The sequence below is a fragment of the Rhinolophus hipposideros genome, assembly GCF_964194185.1.
Source record: "Rhinolophus hipposideros genome assembly, chromosome: X".
In the NCBI taxonomy this organism is placed as follows: domain Eukaryota; kingdom Metazoa; phylum Chordata; class Mammalia; order Chiroptera; family Rhinolophidae; genus Rhinolophus; species Rhinolophus hipposideros.
Genome location: NC_138046.1, coordinates 5,810,038 through 5,834,802, shown reverse-complemented (window position 1 = coordinate 5,834,802; position 24,765 = coordinate 5,810,038). Strand labels below are relative to the sequence as shown.

The 24,765-nt window shown below is 40.0% G+C and overlaps 1 protein-coding gene across 1 annotated transcript in view; it reads right to left on the bottom strand.

The window, feature by feature from the left end:
* F8 (coagulation factor VIII) overlaps positions 1-24,765 on the bottom strand; it is a 122,156-nt gene that overhangs the window by 82,593 nt on the left and 14,798 nt on the right. The window contains exons 2-7 of the mRNA XM_081041946.1: positions 22,945-23,066; positions 20,317-20,439; positions 14,168-14,380; positions 7,060-7,128; positions 4,254-4,370; positions 1,270-1,491 (exon numbers count right to left, since the gene is read on the bottom strand). Coding sequence (XP_080898072.1) covers positions 1,270-1,491; positions 4,254-4,370; positions 7,060-7,128; positions 14,168-14,380; positions 20,317-20,439; positions 22,945-23,066 — 866 coding nt within the window. The remainder of the gene's footprint in view (positions 1-1,269; positions 1,492-4,253; positions 4,371-7,059; positions 7,129-14,167; positions 14,381-20,316; positions 20,440-22,944; positions 23,067-24,765) is intronic.

Genomic DNA, 24,765 nt, shown 5'->3' with positions numbered 1-24,765 from the left:
AATTGAATCAGTCTCAAACTAGATAATGACCCACCTGCCTACAAGTAAAAGACCTATTCCTCTGTGCCTATAGGATCACCTTCCTGTTACTCGCCCAGCATGATGCCCTTTGTCCCCCAATGTGTTGTCAAAAATTTCATAAATATTATGTAACAGGTGAGCAAAAGAGGTCCCTCTTCTTCATCACTCCAGAAAACTCGAAACAAGGTCACTCACAGAACGTGAGGAAAAAATAGTGGATGCATGACAAGATCAAATCTCTTTTCCAAAGAAAAAAACAAAACAAAAAAAGAAATCTCTTTTCCCAGGCAACCAAGGAACCTGAAGAGAGGGTTAATGCCATAGATAAGGACAAACAACTGCTGTTGAATATGGAAGGCTAGGCCTCATTCTCCTCTAATTGCCCTCCAAGGCCACAATAGAGTAGACAGAGACGCTTGATGGATTGAGTTAGCAGAATAAATACACAAGAAGGAAAATGGGGGTGAGGTGATCATAGGGTATGAATTTTCACAGCCTGTAGCTACAAATGAGGTCACATTAACAATAATTTGAAACTAGAGATACCATTGTTCCATTTGCTTACACAGGACCTTTGACCCATTGCAAAGTCCCCATCAAGTAGTCCTTAAAAACCTCCTGTGGTGCCTCAAATACACTCACCAACTCCCATGTTGCTTCTCCCAATACCCACGATCCCCTGCCATGCTCTGAGTTTCCCAAATGGCACTCATCTCCTACCAGGTGTCTGCAGAGTGCCTCCACATACACCAGAGTCTGGTGACCCACGTTGAGCACTGCAGTATCCTCTTGTATTTGTTAGTTATTGCTCTGGGCATCTCTACTGATATCCTGGAGCCCCTGTGATTACAACCTCGGCAGTGCTGCTTTATTCCATTTCCCTAAATTTCTCATAAAACATCTCTTCAACTATGACCTGCCATCCCGCTCTCTCCACAGTATTAAAGTCTAGTTAATGGGATCAGGATGGAAAACCAATAATATGCTGTCCTCCTCATTTTTGACACATTTATCCCTAAACCATCTCTCCTACCTCTATCACAGGGATTTAACTAAAACTTCACCAATACTACTAATACTCGAGCCCTTTTATACTCAGGGTCAAATCTTTACTCTAAAAACTGGCAACTAGGGACTCTCAGTTGAGGTTTAACTAACATAATCCTGTACTGCACAGTAGACAATGAATTCCATTAAAAGAAGAGCTGAATATTTATAATATTAGTTTTTAAGATCCACAGATATTACCATGTTGGTGGGAAGAGATATGACAATACAGTAGAAACTGGCCAAGGTCCATCAGGAGTGTCTGAGCAGTAAGGAAAGTTACTGGTGAGATCTCCAAGGAGGCTTCTCGATGGTTCCTTACAAGAAATGTGTGACCTTCCAGGAAAATTGAGTGCACTTCAGGGGTGGTGCCCATTCCAATCACATGCCAATATACCAATTTCTTGTGACATCCACTCAGACCTGTAAAGTAGGAATAAGATAACTGTGGTCAAGAAGCAGAGAATTTGAAATGGAAAACATTTTCTAGGATAGGATGAACAAATTGACCTTATAAGTGTTATTGTCTTGACTTGCATAATTTTATTATCCAAACTTTCCAAGGACAGTGGGATACTGACAAACCAACAGCTCTTGCCAAAGTCATCAATGACTGTCACATTGCTAAATTCAATGGATATTTTTTTAGTCTTCATCTGCACCTATTGACCATTGTTCCTTCTTAAAATTCTCTCCTCCTTTGGCCTCTATGCCAATGCTTTTCTGGGTTTCCCTATTGCTTAGACTGTTCCTTCTTCTGTCTCCTTTCCTGATCTCTCCTTCTCTACTCATCTTTTAGACGATAGACCACCTCACTGCTCAGTTCTAGGCTTTATTCTCTTGTTAACCAATATTTTCTCCTTGAACAATATCATCCATTCTCCTGGCATCAATTGTCATTCGTAACTCTCCTGTTTCAGACATCTCCCATAACTCTAGACTCATACAATCACCTTCTCAATCTCTTCATCTGGATATTTCATAAGACCCACATGTCCTAAATCAAATTTGAGATCTTCATTACTTAATCTTCCAGAGTTTCTTATTTCAGTGACTGGCACCATCCTGCATTCAATTATGCAAGTGAGTTATTCTTGTCTCCAGTCTCACATCCAGTCTAACACTAGTTGTGACACTGTCATTAATAACTAATATTTACTGCACAGTTGTGTCAAGCACGTCCAAAGTATTTTACAAGTTTTAACTCCTTCAGTCCTCACAATAACCCTATGAATGTAGAAATTATTATCATGATCCTTCTCTTACAGAAGAGGAAACTCATGCCCAGGGAGATCAACTTGCTCAAACTTGAACCCAAGCAGTCGTATGTTTAGATCTCACACTGGTAACTACTAGGGGGCACAGCTGTCTCCTGTTTTGTCTCCTGACACTTTCAAATATATGTATTTTTCACCATCATCACTACCCTTGCCATCTTAATTCAAGCTAGCTATCCTTATCTCTTATCTGAACCACTGGAACAGTTTCTTCATTACAGGTCTTCCCACATTGTGGTCATACTCCCTTCCAAGGAAACTAGTGTGATATACTTGCATTTCAGATCTGATTATATTATCTTTCCGCCTGAAACTCTTCATTGGCTGCCATTCCACACAGAATCAAGTCCAAATTCTCCAGTGAGGCCTAGGCAGCCCTGAATGGCTTGATTCCTGGTACCTCTCCAGTCTTATCTCACGTCACCTCATTTCCTTATTCCTAATCTTGTTTCAAAGTTCAGTTTAAAAGACACTTCCTTAAGGAAGCCTTCTCTGATTCCCCAGTCTAGATCAGTTTCCTTTATTATATGCTCACATAGAATTATGTAATTTTCCTTCAGAGTAATTCTTGGTTTGTAATTTTATGTATATTATTATGCTTTGATTACTGTATATCTTCTCCCAGATATGCTATAAGCTATGTGAGAGCAGGGTTCAATAGTTTCTAAGGGCTACCATTTCTGAAAATGTCTTTATTCTTTCCCCAAAGCTGATTCATAGTTTGGCTATGAATTCTACCTTGAAAGTAACTTTCCTCTTAGAACTTTTAAGGTATTGCTCCATTGTATTGTCAGTCTAATTCTCGTGTCTTTGTATGTGACCTCTTTCTCCCAGGGGAAGCTTAAGTATCTTCTCTTTGTTCTCTGAAATTCCACAATCATATATGTTTTTTAAACATTTGCAATTTTTTTATTTTGGAGAATTTCAGACACACAAGCAGAGACAGAATAGCAGAACAAGCACTCACAGACCTAATATTCATCACTTTGCTTTAATAATGCTCAACATTTTGCCATTCTTAGTACATCTATCCCCTTCCACATTTTTCCCCAGCAGTATTTTAAATCAAATCCCAGACATGATGTCATTTCAATGCAAATTCTGTAGAATGCACCTTTGACATTTAAAAACCTAAACTATTGTGCTATTATCACAACAAAATTTTGTAATTTCTTAATTTAGGTAGTTTGATATCTGGTCCACATCCAGATAGTCCTGATTATCTTAAAAATGTCTTCCTTATTTTATTTTATTATTTTTTAAATGTTTCAGATGCCACAGTCATAATTTTGTGTTGGGATGTTTTTTTTCATCCTATTGGCAAATTTTAATATGAAGACTCAAATCTTTTCATTCTTAACACTTTCTTCTATCATTCCTTTGATTTTTTTTTTAAAAAAAATTGTTCTAAAATATATTCTCAATCTCTTTTTGTTTTACTTTCTGGGAGATTTTTCTCTATTCTACCTACCTTCTCTTGAGTTTGTATTTTGATCATCGTATTCTTAATTTTTGCAAGCACATTCTAGTTTTGACTTTTTTTTCCATAGAATCCTAATATCACTTTATTGATGTAGTATCTTGAATCTTTATGAAAATACTAATTAGAGTTTTTGACAAGTTCTCTTCTGTTCTAAGCATTATTGCTTTTTCTCCTGGGCTTATTATTTTATTTATTTTTGAATATCCCTTTCAAGGAAAGAGAACTCTGAGCTGTGTGTACATGGGCAGGCCTTCACCTATAGGTAACTGGAAAAGGAATCACCCATTGTACTTGAAGATCCCCTAGACGCCAGAATTCAGTGGGCTTTCCTCTGGGGTGCGGGACTATCTGAGGAGAACTGGAGAAAAGAGCTCTGGTAGGGAATGCTGAAGACCCTGGGGATTTTTCAACAGGTGTGTACATACCTGGCAGAGACCGGTTTACATAGCCATTGATTGTGTGCATTTCGGGCCTGGCCCAAGCAGATGGGGGGTCCATAGCCCTTATCGAGGGCTCATTTGTTTCTGAGTGCCAACTTTTCCCTGATGAGAGAGGATGCAAATGAAGGGTCAGCTAAGTGTCTGTCTCATAACTGACCCTCCCTTTCTCTTTCCCTCTCTCGTATGGGGAAAAGACTGCTCACACCTTAAGCATTTTTGTCAGCACAGTTGGAATGGATGGCTTGCCCTCAAAGTCAGTAAGAGAGGAAGAAGACAATTAACAAAACTCAGACATTTCTTGCTCAAACTGATTATCTCTCCCTATATTTGCCCATGACAGTAGATAGGAAGGGATAATGACAAATAATAACTAGGAGAAGGGAGAATATTAGTTTGCGCCATGAGGATTTTGTTCTATTCATTAGTTTATTTAGAAAGGAAGCAGATGGAATCATCCCAGGAAAGGGCTGTCAGTTCCTGTCCCTGTCCTAATTATTTATGCAGCTTGTAGTAATGAAAGCCCAAGAACCCGAAAGCTTCCCAGCCTCTCCCCTGAAATTACTTAGAGTGAAAGCATTGTAAATATTGTTATTGGACAGCAGCTCTTTGAAGTTGCCCCTTTGTGTGAAGGACTGGCAGCTAATACTGAAACTCTCTGAAGCACCCGGCCTTGGTGAATTCTCATTAGTTCATTTATCTGTTCATCACCTGATTTGTTCATTCATCCAAACGTATTTACTGAGTGCTAGGCACTGATGACAGACAGAAGACAGCCTCTGTCTTCAAAGTGCTTACAATGTAGCCTGAATAGACAGAGAAGCTGACAAGTATAATACAGAGTAAAGAGTGACGTCATAGAGATGAGAGCAGGATATTATAGGAGCAGAGAGGAGAAGAAACTTCACTTCACCTGAAGACAAAGGATGTGAGGCCAAAGAAGAGAAATATTAAATAAAGCAGGCAATGCTGATTTGATGGGATGAGGAAGAAATTGAAGATGTTGTGGAAATATATGGAGGTATCTAACCCTGACTATAAGAAGGACAAACCTACTGGGTTTGGAGTTGGAAACAGGCTTCCCAGCAGAGGAAACAGCATAAACAGAGGCCTGGATATAAGCCAAAGCGTGGCATGTTCAGGCGAGATACAGACATGTTCCGTGTGACTGTCACCTGGACGGTGAGCCAGGGAAAGCAGTGCAGTGGGCATCGGGAAGTAGTCGTGCACCTTTGTGTTAGCAAGTTTGGATTTTGCCTTGAAGGATTTGAAAGGCTAGAGTGCAAAGATCAGATTCGTGTTTCAGTAAGCTCCCTCTGGCTGCTATAGTAATAATGGGGTGTCAGGGGACACAAAAAGACAGGGAGACTAGTCAGGAAAGAGATGATGGGGTCCTCAATTCAGAAGATGGCAGTGGAGATAAGGGGAGATAAGGGCAGAAGATAAGGGGAGAAAAGATGATCATGTTGTTAGTTATGCGATAATTAGCAGGAGGAGGCAGAGGTACTAACACTAGTGAGGACCTACTGTGTGCTACAGTGTTTTAAATTACTCAATTGAAACCACTCACTGAACCCTCACAACTATCCTATGAAAAAGGTACAGCTGACCCTTGAACAACACGGGTTTTAACGACATAGATCCACTTATACACGATTTCTTTTTCAATAATGTATAGTCGGCCCTCAGAATTCGCCGGTTTTACCTCTGAAGATTCAACCAACCTTGGTTTGAAACTGGTATTCTTCATCCGTGGTTGGGAATCCGTGGATGTGGAGGGTGGATTATATGCATTGTTCTGCACCATTTTATATGAGGAACTTGAGCATCACAGATTTTGGTATCCAAGGGGGGTCCTGGAATCAATCCCCCGCAGATGCCGAGGGAAGTCTATAGTTTAAGATTTGGGGGAGTCAAAAGTTGTATGTGGATTTTCAACTGTGCAGAGAGGTCAGCATAATCCCCATGTTGCTTAAGGGTCAACTGTACTATTATTTCAATTTGAGCAATTGAATTAAATTTTAGGAAACGGAGACACAGAGACGTTAAGGAACTTTCCAAAGTTGCTTAAAAGTTACTTAAAAGTAAGATATGAAGATAAGGGAAGGTATACTCAATGAAGCAGAGAATGGTAAAGTGGTTTCCAGGTGCTGGGAGGGGTGGGGGAAATGGGGAGATGCTGGTCACAGGGTGAAATAGACTTTCAGTTTTAAAATGAATAAATTCTGGGGGTCTAAGGTACAGGCATAATATTATAGTTACTAAGAAAGAGTATGTTCAGCACTGAAAATATGATGAAAGAGTACATTTCAGGTACACTCACCACACACAAAAAATGGTAACTGTGAGATGGATATGTTAATTAGATTGACTATACTAATCATCCATATCTATATGTATGTACACATATATACATATATATGTATGATTATATATATATATCAAATCATGTTGTACTCCTTAAATATACACAATGTATAATTTTTACTAAAATTTTCTTAAGTTGAGCAAAAAGTCTCTGTTGGTGGATTTAACAAAGGCCATGAGGCTGACCTGTTACCCAGCTCCTATGTCTTCTTACCTCATAGTTGCCAATGGAGCTAAGGTTGCATTTTTTTGTTTGTTTTTTCAATTCATTTTCATCCCCATCTTCATTCCTGAACAGTAATATAGTTTATGATCTTTCTATAATCACTTCCTCTGGGCACTAGCAGCCCTCATTCTCAAGTACCAGATTAAGTTAATAAAATCGCTTTCTTTCAAGAGCCCCAAATTCAGATTGCAGGTCACTAACCTTCATTAAATACAGCAAAAAGGAGTACAAATTCCTGCAAGGTCTGTGTCCTTTCCTTGGCCAGACTCCCTGAAAAAGAAGTGAGCATTTATCTTCCACTGAAAATCCTTTCATAGGAAAGTGACACCAGGAGGAGACATTACTTCACCACTTGGAAGTAGCACAAATGTAGTCCTTTGTCTCTTGGTCCCTTGGAACTTGACCATAACATTATTTCTTTGGTATCAGTTTTCCTATACCAGTGCTTCTAAAACTATTCGGGGTAAAGAACATTGTTTTAAATTTCAGATTTGTTGTAGACCACTACTTTTTAAAAATAGCAAAAAAAAATGAATTACTAAAAAAAATTAAATAAAAAAGACACACAAAATACAAGCCTGTATCATACTTCATATATGTATGTATATATACATATATATATATACACACACACACATATATATGTATTGAGAGCAAATATAAAAGCAAAAAGAAAAATTACAAAACCATACATACTGTTCATGGAAAATGTGCATATAGGCAATTAATATAACGAAATTCTATAATGTTTTTAACATTTTTTATTCTGTACTTGTAAATAAAAAGTTATGAGCAAAATGACTGTCCATATTAAATACCTATACTCACATTTTAAATAAACACTATGTACACTAATATTTAAAACTTATATTAAAAATGAGCTTGCTTTATGCTTTAACAGTTAAATTTGTTGGTTATCTTTTTTAGCATTGTATTTCTTCATTTGATTAGAAAGTTTTCTTTGCAGGCTTATTTCTAGTAGGAAGATTTTTCTAATGATGTTCTCCTTTTCTCTCTTGTACCTTGGGTGCTTGGAAAGTGAAAATTAGATTAGATGAAGAAAGTAACTCACCCTACACATTTAAAATACAGGTAAAGTTGCCTGAAACCATTTTAATTCTTATTTTTTAAACGATCAAATAGTGAAAATGACTTTTACTTTTGGTGAATAAGTCTATGGATTTTCACACAGGTATAGATTTGTGAAACCACCACCAACGGGATCCAAAACAGTTCCAACATTCCCCCAAACGCCCTCCTTCGATCCCCTTTACAGTTACATATACAGTCTAGACACACACACACACACACACACACACACACACAGACACACACGGTGCCAAAAAATGTATACACATTTTAAGAAAGGAAAACAGTATTAAAATTGTAATACTCGATATATACCGATAACAAAAGATGACTACAAGTCATGTTTGACTTACAAGAGGTGCTGAAAGTGGTTATCATCAGCGTCCAGACACGTCTAATTATTGTAAACTACTGCTTGAGCAACGTTGACCAAAGTGTCCACTTGTATACCGGGGGTGCCAAAACGATGTACACACAAGACTTGCATTCATCTCCCTCTGTATGTATATATATTTATGTGTATAGTCATACCTTTGGCAGCCATCACTCTGTTCTCCATCACTAGAGAGTTGTGTTTTTGAGAATGTCATATAAATGGAATCATACCATATATAACCTTTTGAGACTGGCTTTCTTATTCAGCATAATGCCTGTGAGATTCATCCATTTTGTTGCATGTATCAATACTTTATTCTTTTTTATTGCTGAGTAGCAGTTTGTGGTATGGATGTATCACAGTTTAACCCCTTACTTATTGAAGGACATTTAGGTTGTTTCCAGTTCTTGGCTATTACAAACAAAACTGCCATGAACATTCATGTACAGGTTTTGTATCAGTTTTAAACTTTCATTTCTCTAGAATAATACCCAGGAATGGAAATGAAGTTTATATTAAATTTTATAAGACCCTGCCTACAATTTTGACACCAATTTCAGTGTGTGTTTCCCCAACACCAAGCAATTTTGAGACACCAGCTGGGTGTCCTAAAATTGAACTCAATCCTGACACCATCTACCTGGAGAGAGCAGCAGATGCCCCAGGTTAAGGGCTCTGTCCCACAAGACTGCCCTTCCCCCATACTTCAGATGCCAATCTCCTGTCCAGCTTGTCATCTGTGCTGTAGATCAACAAGCTATAGATCAGAGGTCCCAACAATTCCCTCCTTGGGTTCCATTAATTTGCTAGATTGGCTCACAGAACTCACAGACACAAGTTACTTACTACTTAGATTACCAGTTTATTATAAAAAGATATAACAGAAACCTCCAGATGGAAGAGATGCACAGGGCAAGGTATGGGGAAAAGGCGGGGAGCTTCTATGCCCTCTCCAGAGCACCTGCAGGTATTCACCACCTGGAAGCTCCCCAAACTCCATCCTTTTGGGTTTTTATGGCGCTTCATTACACAGGCATAATTGATGAAATTAGTGGCCATTGGCAATTGAACTCAACCTCCAGCCCTTCTCCCCTTCCCTAAGGTCAGGCTGTAGAAGTGAAAATTCTAGCCCTCTAATCACACGGTTGGCTCCACTGGCAACCAGCCCCCAACCTTAGGTGCTTTCCAAAAACCACCATTATCATAACAAAAGACACCTTTTATCACTGTCATCACAGGAAATTCCAACGGTTTTAGGAGCTCTGCCAGGAATGGGATGAAGATCAAATATATACATATTTTATTATAAATCACAATATCACACTGCTAAACTGTTCTCCAGAGTGTTTACTATTGTGAATCCCCACCAACAATGTATAAGACTTCCTGTTGTTCTGCACTCTTGCCAGCATACTGAGCAATTTTTAAATTATTATTTTAGCTATTCTAATAGGTATACAGCAGTATTTTGCTGTGCTTTTTATATGCATTTCTCTAATGGCTAATGATATTGAGCATTTTTTTCACGTACTCATTTGCCACTTGTATATCCTCCTCGGTGAAGTATGTGTTCAAATTTTTTGCCCATTTAAAAAATTGGGTTGTTTGTTTTTTTTTGTTGAGATTTGAGATCACATTATATATTCTGGATATAAGTCCCTTGCCAGATATGTCTTTAGCAGTGTTCTTTTTTCCAAAACAAAAGTTATTAATATTGATGAAGTCACATCACTTTTTTCTGTTATGGATTGTGTTTTTGGTGTCTTCTCATAACCCTTCTTATAATCCCAAATCATGAAGACTTTCCGCTATATTTCCTAAGTTTTATGGTTTTACATATTACATTTGGATCTATAATTCAAGTTAATCTTTGTATAAGTAGTGAGGTTTAGAATGACTGCATATAGATTTCTAATTGTTCTAACACCATTTGTTGAAAAGACTGTCCTTCTTCCATTGAATTGTTTTTGCACCAAATCAATTGGGCATACTTGCGTGGGTCTATTTCTGGACTCTCTATTCTGTTCCACTAATCTATGAGTCTATTCCATTAACCAATACATGTAATAATTATTGCAGCTTTGCAGTAAGTTGTAAAATGGAGTACAATTATTCCCCTAAATTCTTCTTTTGCAAAATCATTTTAGCTACTCTAATACTTTTGGCTTTCCAAATAAGTTTCAGAATTGTTACTGTGCTATAGGTCCGATTGCTCGCCACACGAAAGCCAAAATTCGAGATAAGGTTGTTGGAAAGAAAAGCAGGTTTATTCAGAATGCGGGCACTCTGAGAGGATGGCGACCCCTGTCCCAACGCCACCTCCGCTCAGGAAGGCCAAAAGGTTTTAGAGACAAGAAAGAAGCAGAACAAAGTGAAAAAGGGGGTGGGGAAAGGTGGTCTTGGCCTGGAGTAAACAGCTGCCCAGAGGCTGGTTTGTTTCAAGGATAGAAGTGGATCTTATGCAGATGTAAAAACTTCTTTCTAGATGTAGAAACTTCTGGAGGTTTCCCTGAGGAAACAGGGTCACTGAGCATGGTATGCATATGGTCTGGAGTAAACTGAGGCGTTAAATCTGGTATGCGTAGCAATTGTATGGTAAACAGAGTCATTAAGTTTTGGGGGATGGAAGAGAAGCAAAGGGAAAAAAATTTCCAAAAGTCCCAAGCTAAACAACACTGTTAGATCGAATTACACTAGAGGTTTAAATCTCAAAATAGAAGATACAGTGTCACCCTTACAGAATCAACTTGTCAATAGCTACAAAAAAATCTTGCTAGGATTTTGATTGGAATTAAATTAAATCTATAGACTGGGGAGAATTGAGATTTTTACTGTCAAATCTTACAGTTCACAAACAGTATTTCTGTTTGTTTAGGTCTGCTTCATTTCTTTCATCAGCACTTTGTAGTTTTCACCATACAATGTACATGTTTTGTTTGATTTCTGTTTTCAATTTTTGAGTTTTTGTAAACATTATTCTTTCTCAAATTTTGGTTTTCAGTTATTCATTGATAGTATATAGAATACAGTTTATTTTTTAACACCGTTATTGAGATATAATTAATATACAAAAGACTGTACATATTTAATGCATATAATTTGATGAGTTTGGACACAGGAAAACACCCGTGATACCATCACCAAATCAAGGTAATAGACATATCTCATAGCTTCCAGGTCTCCTTGTGTCTCTTAGAGGTGTGTGTGTGTACGTGTGTATGTGTAGAAAATTTAATGAGATCTGCCCTCTTAACAAATTTTGAAGTGCCCAATTCCTTATTGTTAACTATAGAAACTGTGTTATAAAGCAGATCTCTAGAATTTACTCATCCAGCATAACTGAAATTATACCCCTTGCATAATACGCAACTCCCTGTTTTCCTTACCCCATCTCCTGGCAACCACTATTATATTCTCTGCTTCTACGAGAATTTAAGACTATCCCATGATTATTTTAGACACCTAACATAAGTGGAATCATGCAGTATTTGTCTTTCTGTGACTTATTCCACATAGTATAATGCCCTCCAGGTTCATTCATGTTTTTGCAAATGGCAGCATTTCCTTCGTTTTTAAGGTTGAATAATATTCCTGTGCGCGCACGTGTGTGTTACATTTTCTTTGTCCATTCATCTCAAAGGACATTGTGGTTGCTTGACTGTGAATACTGCTGCTATGAATATGGGAGCGCAGATCATAAGGTAGTTTTGTTTTTAATTTGTTGAGGAGCCTCCATACTGTTTTCCATAGTGGCTGCACCAGTGTACATTCCCACCAACAGTGCACAGGGGTTCTCTTTTCTCTACATCCTTACCAGCACTTGTTACTTCTTGTCTTGTTGATAATAGCCATCCTGACAGGTGTGAGCTGCTATCTCGTTGTGGTTTGGGTTTGCATTTTCCTGGTGATTAGTGATGTTGAGCACCTTTTTCATGTACCTCTTGGCCATTTGTATGTCTTCTTTGGGAAAATGTCTATTCAGATTATCTGCCAGGTTGAGGAATACTGGAGGGGAATAAAACGTTAAATTCCCCCCCAGTTTGGTGGTACTTTGAATTCTGATGACTTTTCCGATCTGTCTGTCTATTCTGTTTGCTTTTTAGAATTCTCAGCTGGCTGGGCTGTGCATTTTGTCAAGGTTCTATAGTTAAGTGGGAGATAAAAGGTGCCATGTGTTTCCTCCATCTTACCTAGAAGTAGGATGTCTGTTGACTTTTTAATTCAATTCTGTCAAAGAATTGTTTTGACTTGAACCTATTTATTTTTTATACGTAAACATGTTTTGATGATTTTATTGTTTTATTAGTCTTTACATCCTACAAATAACATGTTGCGGTTTTAGCACTTTGTTATACATTGTGACTATGAAATAAAACTGAACTCAGTATATGAGAGATTATGCTTCCAAATGAAACCAGTACAAATTTTTCTGGTCTTCTTCTTCTACTCCCTTCCCTTTTTCATATTAATAAATGAAAAAAAAAGCCAACACGAAAATCCAACATAGTATTATATGTGAATCCAATGACATGACATTCTGAAAAAGACAATCTATGGAGACAAGAAAAAAATCAGTGGTTGTGAAGAGTAGGAGAGGGAAGAATGAATAGCTGGAGCAGAGAGGATTTTAAGGGAAGTGAAACTACTCTGTATTGATACCGTAATGATGGATCCATGTCATTATCCATTTGTCCAAACACCACCAAGAGTGACCGCTAATATGAACTATGGCCTTTGGGTGATAGCAGTGTGTTAACGTAGGCTCCTCAGCTGTAACAAATGTCCCACCCTCGTGGGGAATGTCGATAGTGAGGGAAGCTGTGCCTGTGCAGGGGCAGGAAAGATTTGGGAAATCTCTGTACTTTCTGCTCAGTTTTGCTATGAACCTAAAACTGCTCTAAAATATAAATTCTGTTTTGAAGGCAAAAAAAGTCTGGCTACCCTGGAGACCATGTGGAGAGAGCCCCAGCTATTTGAGTCTTCCAAGTCAGTAAGTCAAAATACTCCCAAATTTCATGAGAGACCCACAGAAACCGTGAGAAATTGTAAATGATTGTTGTCATTTTAAGCCACACAACTGTGGCGCTCTGCAGTATCCTAGTTTCGGAGATTCATAACTGGACTGAAATAAAAGTCCAGTGACATACTATAGAAATGATCCCTGAGCACACGATGTGATATAGAGAAGATGGAGTACAGAACTGTACACCTGAAACCTATGTAACTTTGCTAACCATTGTCACCCCAATCAACTTTACAAAAAGCTGATTTCACCATTAAAAGTTAGGATTAAACTAAATTATGCAATATTTACTACCCGAATTTAATTTATACTATTAAACTGTAAATTAAACAAAGATTAAAAGTAAGATGATTTTTAGAATCACAAGTTATAAGCATAAGTAAATGCTTACTTTTCTCAGATTTTTATATGCTCCTGGGTCACAGATGACAAGCTAACCTCCCAAACTGGTCTATACATCACTGATGACACACTGGGATGTCTTTACCTCCATGGAGCTGTCAAGGAACCTAACCCAAAATTTACAAAAGGCACTACTGGGAAGGTCCACGGGATATTTGAAGTAGAAAGTAGCAGTGCTTTGAGAAGAGAGACCTATTTTCAGAGTTTGGCTTTTCTTGACCATCAGAGTGCATGTGGCAACATAGGATGGACATCTGTTCCTCCCAGAAACTGGATTATTCTCCTTTCCATGGATATGATGCTAGGGAAAAGGAACCTCTTTCAGATGAAAGAACAGAAATGCTATATTTTATGAATAAACCCAGATGTTTGCACTTCCCTGCTTATTTCCTCTCAATCTGACCCTTTCTTACACTTACCTTCTCTACAAACCAGCAGGGCTCCAATGAGGCCTGAATTCAAGTCTTTCACCGGGTCTGCATGTGAAAGGTAGGAGTAGGTGAGACACGGTGGGTCAGTGGCCATTGGACCATTCTCCTTCAGGACATGCCAGACGTAGGTATGACTTTCACCAGGAATGACTTTATCATCTTCCTTCTCCATTTTGCTGGTCTCATCCTCATATTCAGTACCTGAAGCAAAGATGGATAAAATTGTCCTTGTGTGCCCATTGTCCACTCAGGGAAACACATCAAGGTTACTGTCACCAGTAGATTTTACACAAGAAACATTCTTTCTGCAACTTAATTAGGAAGACTAACGTGTAGCAGCTATAAATAGGGAGAAGCCTCATATATTCTGGAGGAGTTCTAGACCACTAATGCAAACGTGAGTGGTTCCCAATGAGACCTGCGCATTTGAACTAACTCATTGCTTCCATTATTGCATATTTTAACCTATCGAGTCAATCCAACTCAACCAACATACACTGGGTATGTACTTTGTCCCAAACTTTTTTTTTAAAAAACTTTTATTTTTTTTAAGTGTGTTTTTCCAGGACCCATCAGCTCCAAGTCAAGTAGTTATTTCAATCTGGTTATGGAGGGCGCAGCTCACAGTGGCCCATGTGGGGATAGAACCGGTGACCTTGTTGTTAAGAGCGCCGCACTCTAACCCCTGTCTCAGACTCTTTAATAAGCACTCCTGAGGAGCAGGGAAGGGAAAGAGATTTTTTTTTTATCTGGATATTATCACATTTATTTATCATAGGAACTCCATGAGGTAATTAATATTTGTATTATTCATAGATGAATCAATGTGTCCCAATGGGGCTGAATAGCTTTCCCAATGCCCCCCAACTGGGCCATGGAAGGGCAAAGCTAATAGCCTGTTTTGCAAATGCCTCTGGGCCAGTGAGAAACAGCTCCAACGTGATCCGATGATGACAAAGAAAATGAGGGATTGTGCCCTCTATAGAAAGCAGCCCTGAAGTAAGGGAAGTGGAAAGAGATTTTTAAAGTGTTTTTAACTTGGTTCTCTCTGGAGGGGCAGATCACATCAGGGAGAGATATTTACTGGCTGTCCTATCCCTAGTGATGTTCCAGTTGATCCCTGGATTAGCCTGATACCTCTATTCAAAATTGAGCAGTGTGTGTGTTCACTATTAATGAAGTCTAATTGCTTCTAGATCATTTCAGTGGACAGAAGTAGAAAATATTTAAAGGTATTGACCATAATACTTAGGCTTCTATTGAAACATTTTTCTAGCAATTCACCATAGCTTCCTGGATTTAGAAGGGTCTCTGGAGTTCCAGAGCATTCCAAATACTCAGGATGCTCTTCATTTATACCCCATCTTATCCCACAGCATCTGTACATCTGAGAGCAGGACCTCTCCAACAGAGCAGTGCAAGAGACCCCTGCCCTGTCCGTGCTCTGCCCATACTTTTACTACAAAGTCTCAGCAGTCAAAGGCCACCCCCAAAGTGAAGCTGGGTGGTCCCCACTACAAAATCAGTTTCTCTGGGGTATAACAGCACCCCCTCCAGTGGGCGCTAGGGACAATTGGCTTTATCCAGAAGCAACAGAAGACCAACACCTATGTGTGGCAGAACCTGACATAGAAAAATGTGAGTTGGCATGTGAAGATGGAGTGTGTGGTTCAGGCATCTACATGATTGTGGGTCAGTGTCAAATTCTAGAGAGTGGATACGTTTGGATAGGGAGGGAGAAGGTCGTGGAGGGGTATACAAGGGCCTTTGAGTGTATCTACAGTGTTTAATTTATTTAAATAAAGGAAGCAAAGATGGCAAAATATTACGTTTTGGCAAAATGAGGTGATGGGTATATGTTTGTTTGCTATATTATTTCCTACACCTTTATTTGTTTGAAATATTTCACTAGGAAAATAATACCTTTTTTCCTAATGCTAAGGTTGGGAGAGGGGTATGGGAGTTTTGATGAGAGGCCAAGAATGTGTGAAACACTGTAGCTCTCTTGGGGAGAGGGACAGTGAATGGATTGGGAGAAATGTAGCAGTAGGATGTCCAGGCAGTACAGAGGGACCATTTGAGGTGAGGCGTTATGAACTTAGTGATACAACGCCATATGGTTGTGTGATTTTTATTTCAGTAGTGGCCACTTACTTGGTGGCTAGTAGCATAGGTGAAGAACAGATTTAACCATGGTAGTAGTTTGGCCAAGAGAATAGAATGGCAATCAAGGAGGCCAGGAACTTGTGAGTGCATGCAAAGGCACTGTGGTTGTCACGTGTCAGGGCATCTAATCTGGGAAATGAGGGAAGTGAAGACCTAAGGGGCAAGGTAGAAGTGGAAATATTGTAGGGTCAGTGGATGGGAGATCTCAATGAGAATGAAGAGTTTGTTGGAGTGGGCAGTGAGAAAACGAGAGCTGGAACAATAGGAGGTGATGCTCTGAATGTTGAGATTCCCGGGGCTGCTGAAGTTGCTAATAAGATCTATCCTCCAATGAAGACAAAAGGGATTGTGAAGACCAAGTGAAGTAGGCGGTGCTTGGGAAAAAGCATTGTGTGCAGCCCTTAAAGTTTACATATCTACTAACGTATATTTCCTTTGGAAGATTTCTGTCTCCTTCAGAGTCTTGTCTGAGCTTATACATCAGACACTTGCGAATATTCTAAGCGGAATGTGTTTTGTGTAATTGTCATCTTCTATTATACGAGAAACAACACTGTTGGGACATTTGAGAGTTCAGGGAGTCTGCCTGTCTGCTTCCAATATGCCTTTTGCATGGATGATATCCTAAGAAGTTTATCAAATCACCAGAGTCCACTTCTGAAAGGAAGTCATTTTGTAGTTATCCCTTGAGCCAGTCAAAGCTTTCTCAAAGTGCTTTTGGGCTTGAGATACACACTGAAAAGAGAAAAGTTGAGGAGGAAATCATAGGACTTCCTGTTGAGAAGACTGAATAACAAAGTACCCCAAATGTAGTGGTATAAAACAACCACCATTTTATTATGCTCACTGATTCTGTGGGTCAAGAATTCAGATAGGGCAGAGGCAGGATGGCTTCTCTGCTCCATGATATCGAGGGCATCACCTGGCCTAACTCAAACAGCTGAGGATGGAATCCTCTAGAAGCTTTTTCACACACATATCTAGTAGCTGGGCTGGAATAACTTAAAAAGTGGATTCATCTGGGACTGTTGACCAACACATGGGATTTCTGTTTGGCTTGAGCTTCCGCACAGCATGGGGGCTTTGGGGAGTCAGGCTTCCTACATGGCATCTCAGGACTCCAAGAGTGAATATTCTCCCAAACAAGGCAGAAGTAGCATGCTCTTTTATGACAGCCTCAGAAGTCACGTGGCATCACTTCTGCCATACATTATTGGCCAAAGCAGTTAAAAGCCCACTGCAGATTAATAAGGAAAAAATAGATTCCAGCTTTCGATGGGAGGTGTGTCAAGGAATCTGCTACCATGTTTTAAAACCACCACACCAGGGCATTGTGAAAATGAGCAAGCAGGTGTTTTGAAGTTGATCGCTATCTCAGCAAGCAATGTGCTCTCAGGAACCAAGACTGCCGGGTTATACAAAAACCTTGTGGTTAGGTCCCAGGACTGTGGGGATCTCTTTGGTATCCACTTTCCACCCCGAACCCTGATCCTTTTGTGTCCCCTGATGTCTGTCTATGGCCTTGTATCTGCACCCTCCCTCTGCCCAGCCTCTATTGTACTGTCTGTCCTAGATAACACTCTATTCAACCCCTTGCAGCTGGTGGGTCAGCCTTGCTCCTGGCCTAGCGTAAGCCCCCAGGAGCTAGGCTGCTAAAACATGCCAAATTCCTGTGTGTCTGGTAGGAGATGAGACACACATCCTGAATCCACAAGACAAGAATTTTTGTTGGTCTCAGTCCTGGAGGGCCACAGCTTAGTGGCTGCTGGGCACAACCGCTCCACCACAAGCCCAATGCTATGCTTCAGGCGCTATGTCACCTCAGTCCCTGGTACCTTCAGCTGTGTATCCTTTGCCTGACCTCTTATCAACAGCTTTAAGCTGACACTTCTTGACTTGTGTGCCCCACGCCGTCTTTCAGATCTCCCTCAAAGTTTTTCAGCTCTGGCTCCTTTGACAGATACTTCCTGCACACCATCTTGGCTTACTTCCGTCATGTGCTTTTAGATTCTGTTAGCCAAAGCAAGTCATATGGCCACGCCCATCATCAGGATGGGGAGGAAATGTAGTCCTCCTACTCTGGGATAGGGGATGACTATTGGCTGAACAGTAATATATTTGGCCAGAGTTGGCTTGGGAGATAAAAATGACAGGCTGCTAAGGACATAGAGCGTATGAGTGGTTACCTGGGACTGGGAGTGGGAATGGGGCCTGAACTGCAAAGAGAGAGCTTCTTGAAGTGACAGAAGTATTCTAAAACGATTGTGCTGATGACTGCACGACTGTCTAAATTCATTCAAAGTCATCAAATTACCTTTAATGGGTGAATTTCATGGTATATAAATTATACGTCAATAAAGCTATTTTAAAATGCTGTGAGGAAACCACACACAAAAATCAATTTGAGATGGATCACAAACCTAAGTGTGAAAGGTAAACTAATAAAACTTCTGGAGGAAAGCATACAAGAAAGTCTTCATGACTTTGGCATTGGCAAATGTCTTAAACAGGACACAAAGCTCTAAAATAAAAGGAAAAATGTGACAACTTTTCATGCTCCATTAACTATTGAACTTCCATGCTTCATTAACTTTAAGAACTTCTGTTTACCAACCCCCCCATATATATGTATATCCGTTTGACCTTCAATATATATATATATAACATATATCTACATATGTTATAGATATGAAGAGACTGAAAACTCAAGCCACAGACTAGAAGATATGCAAAGATTTATATCTGTCAAAGGATTTGTATTCAGAATACATAAAGTATCTCTATAAATCAATAAAAAAAGATAAACAACTCATTTTTGTCAACAGGACCAATAAACACTTGATCAGATACTTTACAAAAGGATATCACAAAGGTCACGAAGCTTATAGAATGATATTGACCTTCATCCCAGATTTAACTGACAACCTGGACCTCCCGGACTAGTCGAAGGAGACCAGGAGCTTGTAGATCATAACATATAAATACAAAGGCTCCTGAGAGGACAACAAATGACATGGCGTTAGGCCATCGCCTCCCTGTGTTGTTCCTGGGCAGAACCACTGTGGATGCACGTGTGAGACATTAGAGAGTCCATTTTCCCAGCCCTCACCTGGCTTAGGGTGTAAAAGAGTCATCTGTACACTCAGCCTCTGACTGCAAACTTGTGAGAACACTGGTCTCTCTAAAATGCCCCTAGATTTGTTCTGGAAGCTCCCAAATGGATATACCTCATGAAAATAGCTGGCCAGTCTCCAGGCAGAACCTGGGATGACTTTTCCTATATACCACTGGCCCCCTCCTGTCACCTTTTCCCAACCCAGAACATGAAGGCCTTCAGTTTCAGAATGAGAATTGGTCAACATGTAAGCACCATTCGGCTGTACAACACAGGGCGTGTGCTCCGATAATTTATTAACAATTTTCTTGAATCTTCTTGATCTATATATGCCATAGACTATCTGGATGATAGCATAGTTAATTGTGGCACCCGCTTCACTCCTGTCCTCCATTGTGAAGGTTAAGGAGAAGACTGATGAAGTGGAGACTATGGCCAAATGGGCGGTTTCTTTGTTTGTGGTCAGCTTGCACTTCTGCTAATTGGCTCTCATCACATGGTGGCATTCCTATTTAGGAACTGGGGGGGGAGGGTAAGGAGAAGAAATATCTGGAAAGTCAGAATCTAAGGAAGGAGGAGAACTCCGTTTCACCTTCATACCATGAGGCTTGATCCTCCCTAGGAAGTTTTCTGGGCATAGGAAGGCAGATGAAGTGGAATGTTTAGGACCTGTGGCCTGGCCCCCAGGGGAGAACAGAAGACCAAATCAAAACTTTGGGGATTAGACTCAAATGACAATGTTCTTAACTTCATGAAGTGGGCCTAGGTTTGAATCCTGACTCCACTAGTTACATGACTTGTACTCAATGCTCTTCTCTCCCTAGATGACAGGACAATAGGAGGGCATCGGACTCACCTTCAGAAGCTTTCCAGTAGGATACACCAACAGCATGAAGACTGACAGCATGAGAAGCCATGTTCTTTAGTGTAACGACCACTGTGTCATAAACCTCAGCCCGGATGGTAGGACCCAGCAGACCTGCAGGAATGAAATGTTCCGCAAAGGTCACTGGGAGGGTGGCACTCCAGGAAACCTATTGTTATGAAAGTGATAATCAGAGGCACAGTGGAGAAGCATGCGCCTGTGATTCTTGATGAAAGGTAGTAGTTAAATGAATGAATGTATAAACTGCTATCACCAGCTCAACCTCAGGGTTGTTCTGAGGACAGCATTCTGGCAATGCATTCCATGCATTTATTCATTCATTGAACTAATGCTAGTTGAGTTCCTACTATATTCTAGGAACTTTCCCTAGATGGTGGAGATCGTGGAGATCACATTCTGTGCAGACAAAGCACATAAGGAAACAAACAAGAAAATTTCAGGTGGTTACAAATGCTATGAGATGGTGGTGTGTTAGAAAGGGATGAGGCAGCAGGTTGAGGATACTTCAAAAATAGCGGTCAGGAAGGGCCTCTCTGAGGAGGGGGCATTTGAGCAGAGAATGAACTAATGAAAAAAAAGCAAGATTTGCAAAGATCTCGTGGAAGACTTTTCAAAACAGGTCAAACAAATGCAAAAGTCCTGAGACAAGAATAAGCTTGGCATAGTTGAGTCACATGTGGTTGAAACAAAGTGAATGAGCAAGGGAATGATAGAAAATATGGATATAGAGGTAGGCAGGGAACATGACATGTAGGACTTTGTAGGCCACAGGAGTCTGGATGAGTTTGGAATTTACAAGGAGTAAGTAGACTTGGGATTTGTTTTGGAGGAAGAATCAAGGAGACTTGCTCTTCTTGGATGTTAAAGATAGAAAAAAAAAAAAGAGGGAAGGAGGATCCAGAGGTGACTCCTGTGATTTTGGTTTGTGCAAATAGGTGGTAGTCAGGCCATGACACAGAAAATTAAGGGGAAAATCAAGACTTCTGATTCATAGACATATTAAGCATAAGATGTCTACAAATGGTTTATTGAATGAATTGTATTCAATGGGATGCAAACAGGAAGTAGCTTTATTTTTCAGTTTTTAATTGTGTTAGATGGAATTTCCCTTTCTTTAAACAATCCCATTTCCTCCCTAGTAACCTTCACATATTAACAGTAACATTTTTTAGGTACTAATATGTCCAGTTGATTCTAATATCAAACTTTTGATGTCCCCTGCAATTTAAGGGTTCCTTCCTCCTCCAGCTAAGTTCTGACAAGCTCAGAAACCTGTAATGGGAAATGTAGTTTGACTGGTAACTTCACTGCTTTCTCACCTTAGTCTCTAATCCTCCCCCAGTCACCTTACCACCTCTGGACCCTCGAAAGTTGGAGCTAGTGGGAGAAGGACAGGGGTGGGAAAAGAGGCATAATGGCAAGATATTTCTTGGAAGGAGCAGTGGTAATGTGGCTTTGGTGCCCCTGGTCGTGGTACATGCCAAAATTCTGGCTCTTTCTTTCTTAGGGAACTTACAAAAGTTCTTTGGATATTCTCTCCCTTCCAATATAGGGACACCCCACTCTACCACTCCCTGGCATGAGCTATGCCCTTTCCAACTGTCACTTGTATCTCTCCTCTCAGTTTCTGCTTCTGGCAGTGCAATTGCATATAACTTTTCTGTTGGGGTCACCTAGACCTGGAACAAAAACCTCTCAGACAGGGTCTGTCCTGTGATCTTCCTGGCCTCACACCTAGCAGTGGAAGTGCAGTTAGCCTATGCTATAGCCCACTCTCCTTATTACGCCATCATGGCAGTTCCCTCAAGACTCTGGTCTTGAAAGCATTTCCAGATAAAAATCAGGCACTAGCCAATAGCTAAGCTCCAGAAGTCCTATTTCAAGTGTCCTAAATAATTCTCCTGAAGCCTCCCTCATGATAGTTTGATAGGAGGGGAGGCCTCCCTGCCCCCATAAGGTAGGGGTTATACAAAACACCAAAAATGCTTTCCAAAGAAATTCTCAAAGCTGAACTCTTTTATAAATTCCTAGCCTTCTTCTGTATAGGCTGGAGGTACATGATGGGTAAGGGTTGTATAACCAATTTTTGACCACTACTTGAACAAGTCCTGAATAGGTGGGCTGATATCTCTGTTTAGAATTTGGGGATACTTGTCAACTATAATTCTCAGCAATAATTCTAAGGTAGAAAATGTCTCATCAGAACATCTTGTTATGGGCTCATTTGACATCTAAGTGATGGTATCAAGCAAGCAGTCTGAACTAAAGCTATTAACTTCGGAGTTATTAGCATAAAGATGGTATTTCATAGCTATGAAACTGGACCAGATCATCTAGGGATTGAAGGTAAAGAGAATATAACATGAACTCAGGTCCAAGACCCAGGGCACTCGAAATTTTAGAGAACAAGCCAAAGAGGAGAGCCCAGCAAAGACACTGAGGACATTCAACCAGTGTATTTCTCTGAGAGGTGGTCGTAAAGGAAGGACATTTTCTTTGGCAGCTGCCCTCTTCAGCTGCAGCCCCAAGACTGACAAATCCTCGCTAGGAAATAAGGTACCCAGTTTCATAATAAACAGTCAATATTGTTTTCATTACCCATCCATGGTGGCCTGGGCTTGGCAACATTGAAAAGGTGATCCGTGAACTCTACAAACACAGTCTTTTTGTACATGACTGAGGTGCTGAATGGAAAAGTTCTTGGCACTCTAGGAGGAAACCTGTGTGAAGAAAGGAAAAAACAAGGCATTGATTTTGGTGGACCCTTTTTTGAACCCACTTGGAAAAGTAGCTAGATGTAATGCTTCCATCCCACTCTCCTTGCCTGTTAATGAGGCAAATTGGAAGATGTATGCGACGAATCCCTGCTATAGACTTTGTGTGTGGAGCCTTCATGAATGGGATTAGTGCCCTTATAAGAGAGATTGCAGAGAGATCTCTCACCTCTTCCACTACGTGAAGTTACAGTGAAAAGATCACTATCTATCTATGAACCAGGAAGCGGGCCCTCACCAGACACCAAATCAGTTGGCACCTTGATCCTGAACTTCCACCTCCAGAACCATGAGAAATAAATGTGTGTTGTTTATAAGCCACCCAGTCTACGGTAGTTTTGTTATAGTAGCCCAAATTCACTGATACAATCCCTAACATCTAGCAAACCAAAACACTCTTTTCAAATGTCATCTGATACATGAGGCGCCATATAAGATAAATCATGACATTGATACCCCTACATTACGTCAGCCAAAAAATCCTTTGCCAAAGCAATAACTACAGCATCCTTCAATGTCATCTCTTTCAAACAGATCATAACTTTTATCTCAGTGCCTTGTATTCAAATTTTGTCAGTATGTACCTAAAATTATACCTCCCTTCTCAGGGATACCAGGAATACCACACAGAAAATTAACTTCAATATTGAGCCCTACCGGTGTCAGGAGCTGTAATTGACAGCCAAACCTCCATTAATGCTCGTTCTTGTCTAATTGGGAGTCAGACACTCCCAATTATCCATTTATTTGTGGCTCAACTACTGAATCATAAATTTTATAATTAATTATATAAATGTTCCCCAAATGTTATTCTATGCCTCAATATTCTATGCCACCTTGTAGGTGAAGGCTGGTTCCCTACCTTTTCCTCTCTCCCTACCTCACACATTAGGTTGTTGTGTCCTGGGTCCCAATCTAGGTTGAGTAAGCAAGAGGACCAATGTGAATCCTAGAGAATCAGTGTGAAGAAGGACCCAGGGAAATAGGTAGAAAATACAAAGTGGTTCAAGGTGACTATTTCTTCTCACTTTTTCACGTACTGATAATTTTGAATCCCATGGAGTCGTTCTGCAGCTTTCTGTGTGCCATAGAGAACCTCTCTTATCCTTCTGGGCACCTAACTCTTATCTCTCACCAGATTTTACCCATTGGTATTGTTTCAACAAGCCAAGGGCTTAATAGGCCCATGCCATGGAGATTTGGGGAATGAATATTCACGTAGAGAAAGCAAAGGCTTCTGTCCTGGAAGAAAGCTTTCATGTGCAGATCCTGGTCTCCAAATCTCCATCAGTCAAAAAAAAAATTGTGCATTCACTGCCCGTGACAGATATACATTCCTTCACTTATAAACCATATGCTACCTGCCATTGTGCCGTCACAAGACACACACTAGAAATAAATATGGAAAAAGAGATTTTTAAAGACATATAGTTAGATGTGGAATTGGGTGTTGTTTCTTATGTCTTGTTGACTGATCCTCAAGGGCTTTTGAAAAGCAAGATTATGACAGATGGAGCATGGTACAAATAAATGATGACATGCTTGGTGTGGGTCCCAATGGAGAAAGAACGCCCAACATCAGCTGGTGCAAGATACATAAGACCTGTTACAAATGACAACAATAAGGATAAAAGGGGGGAAAGGA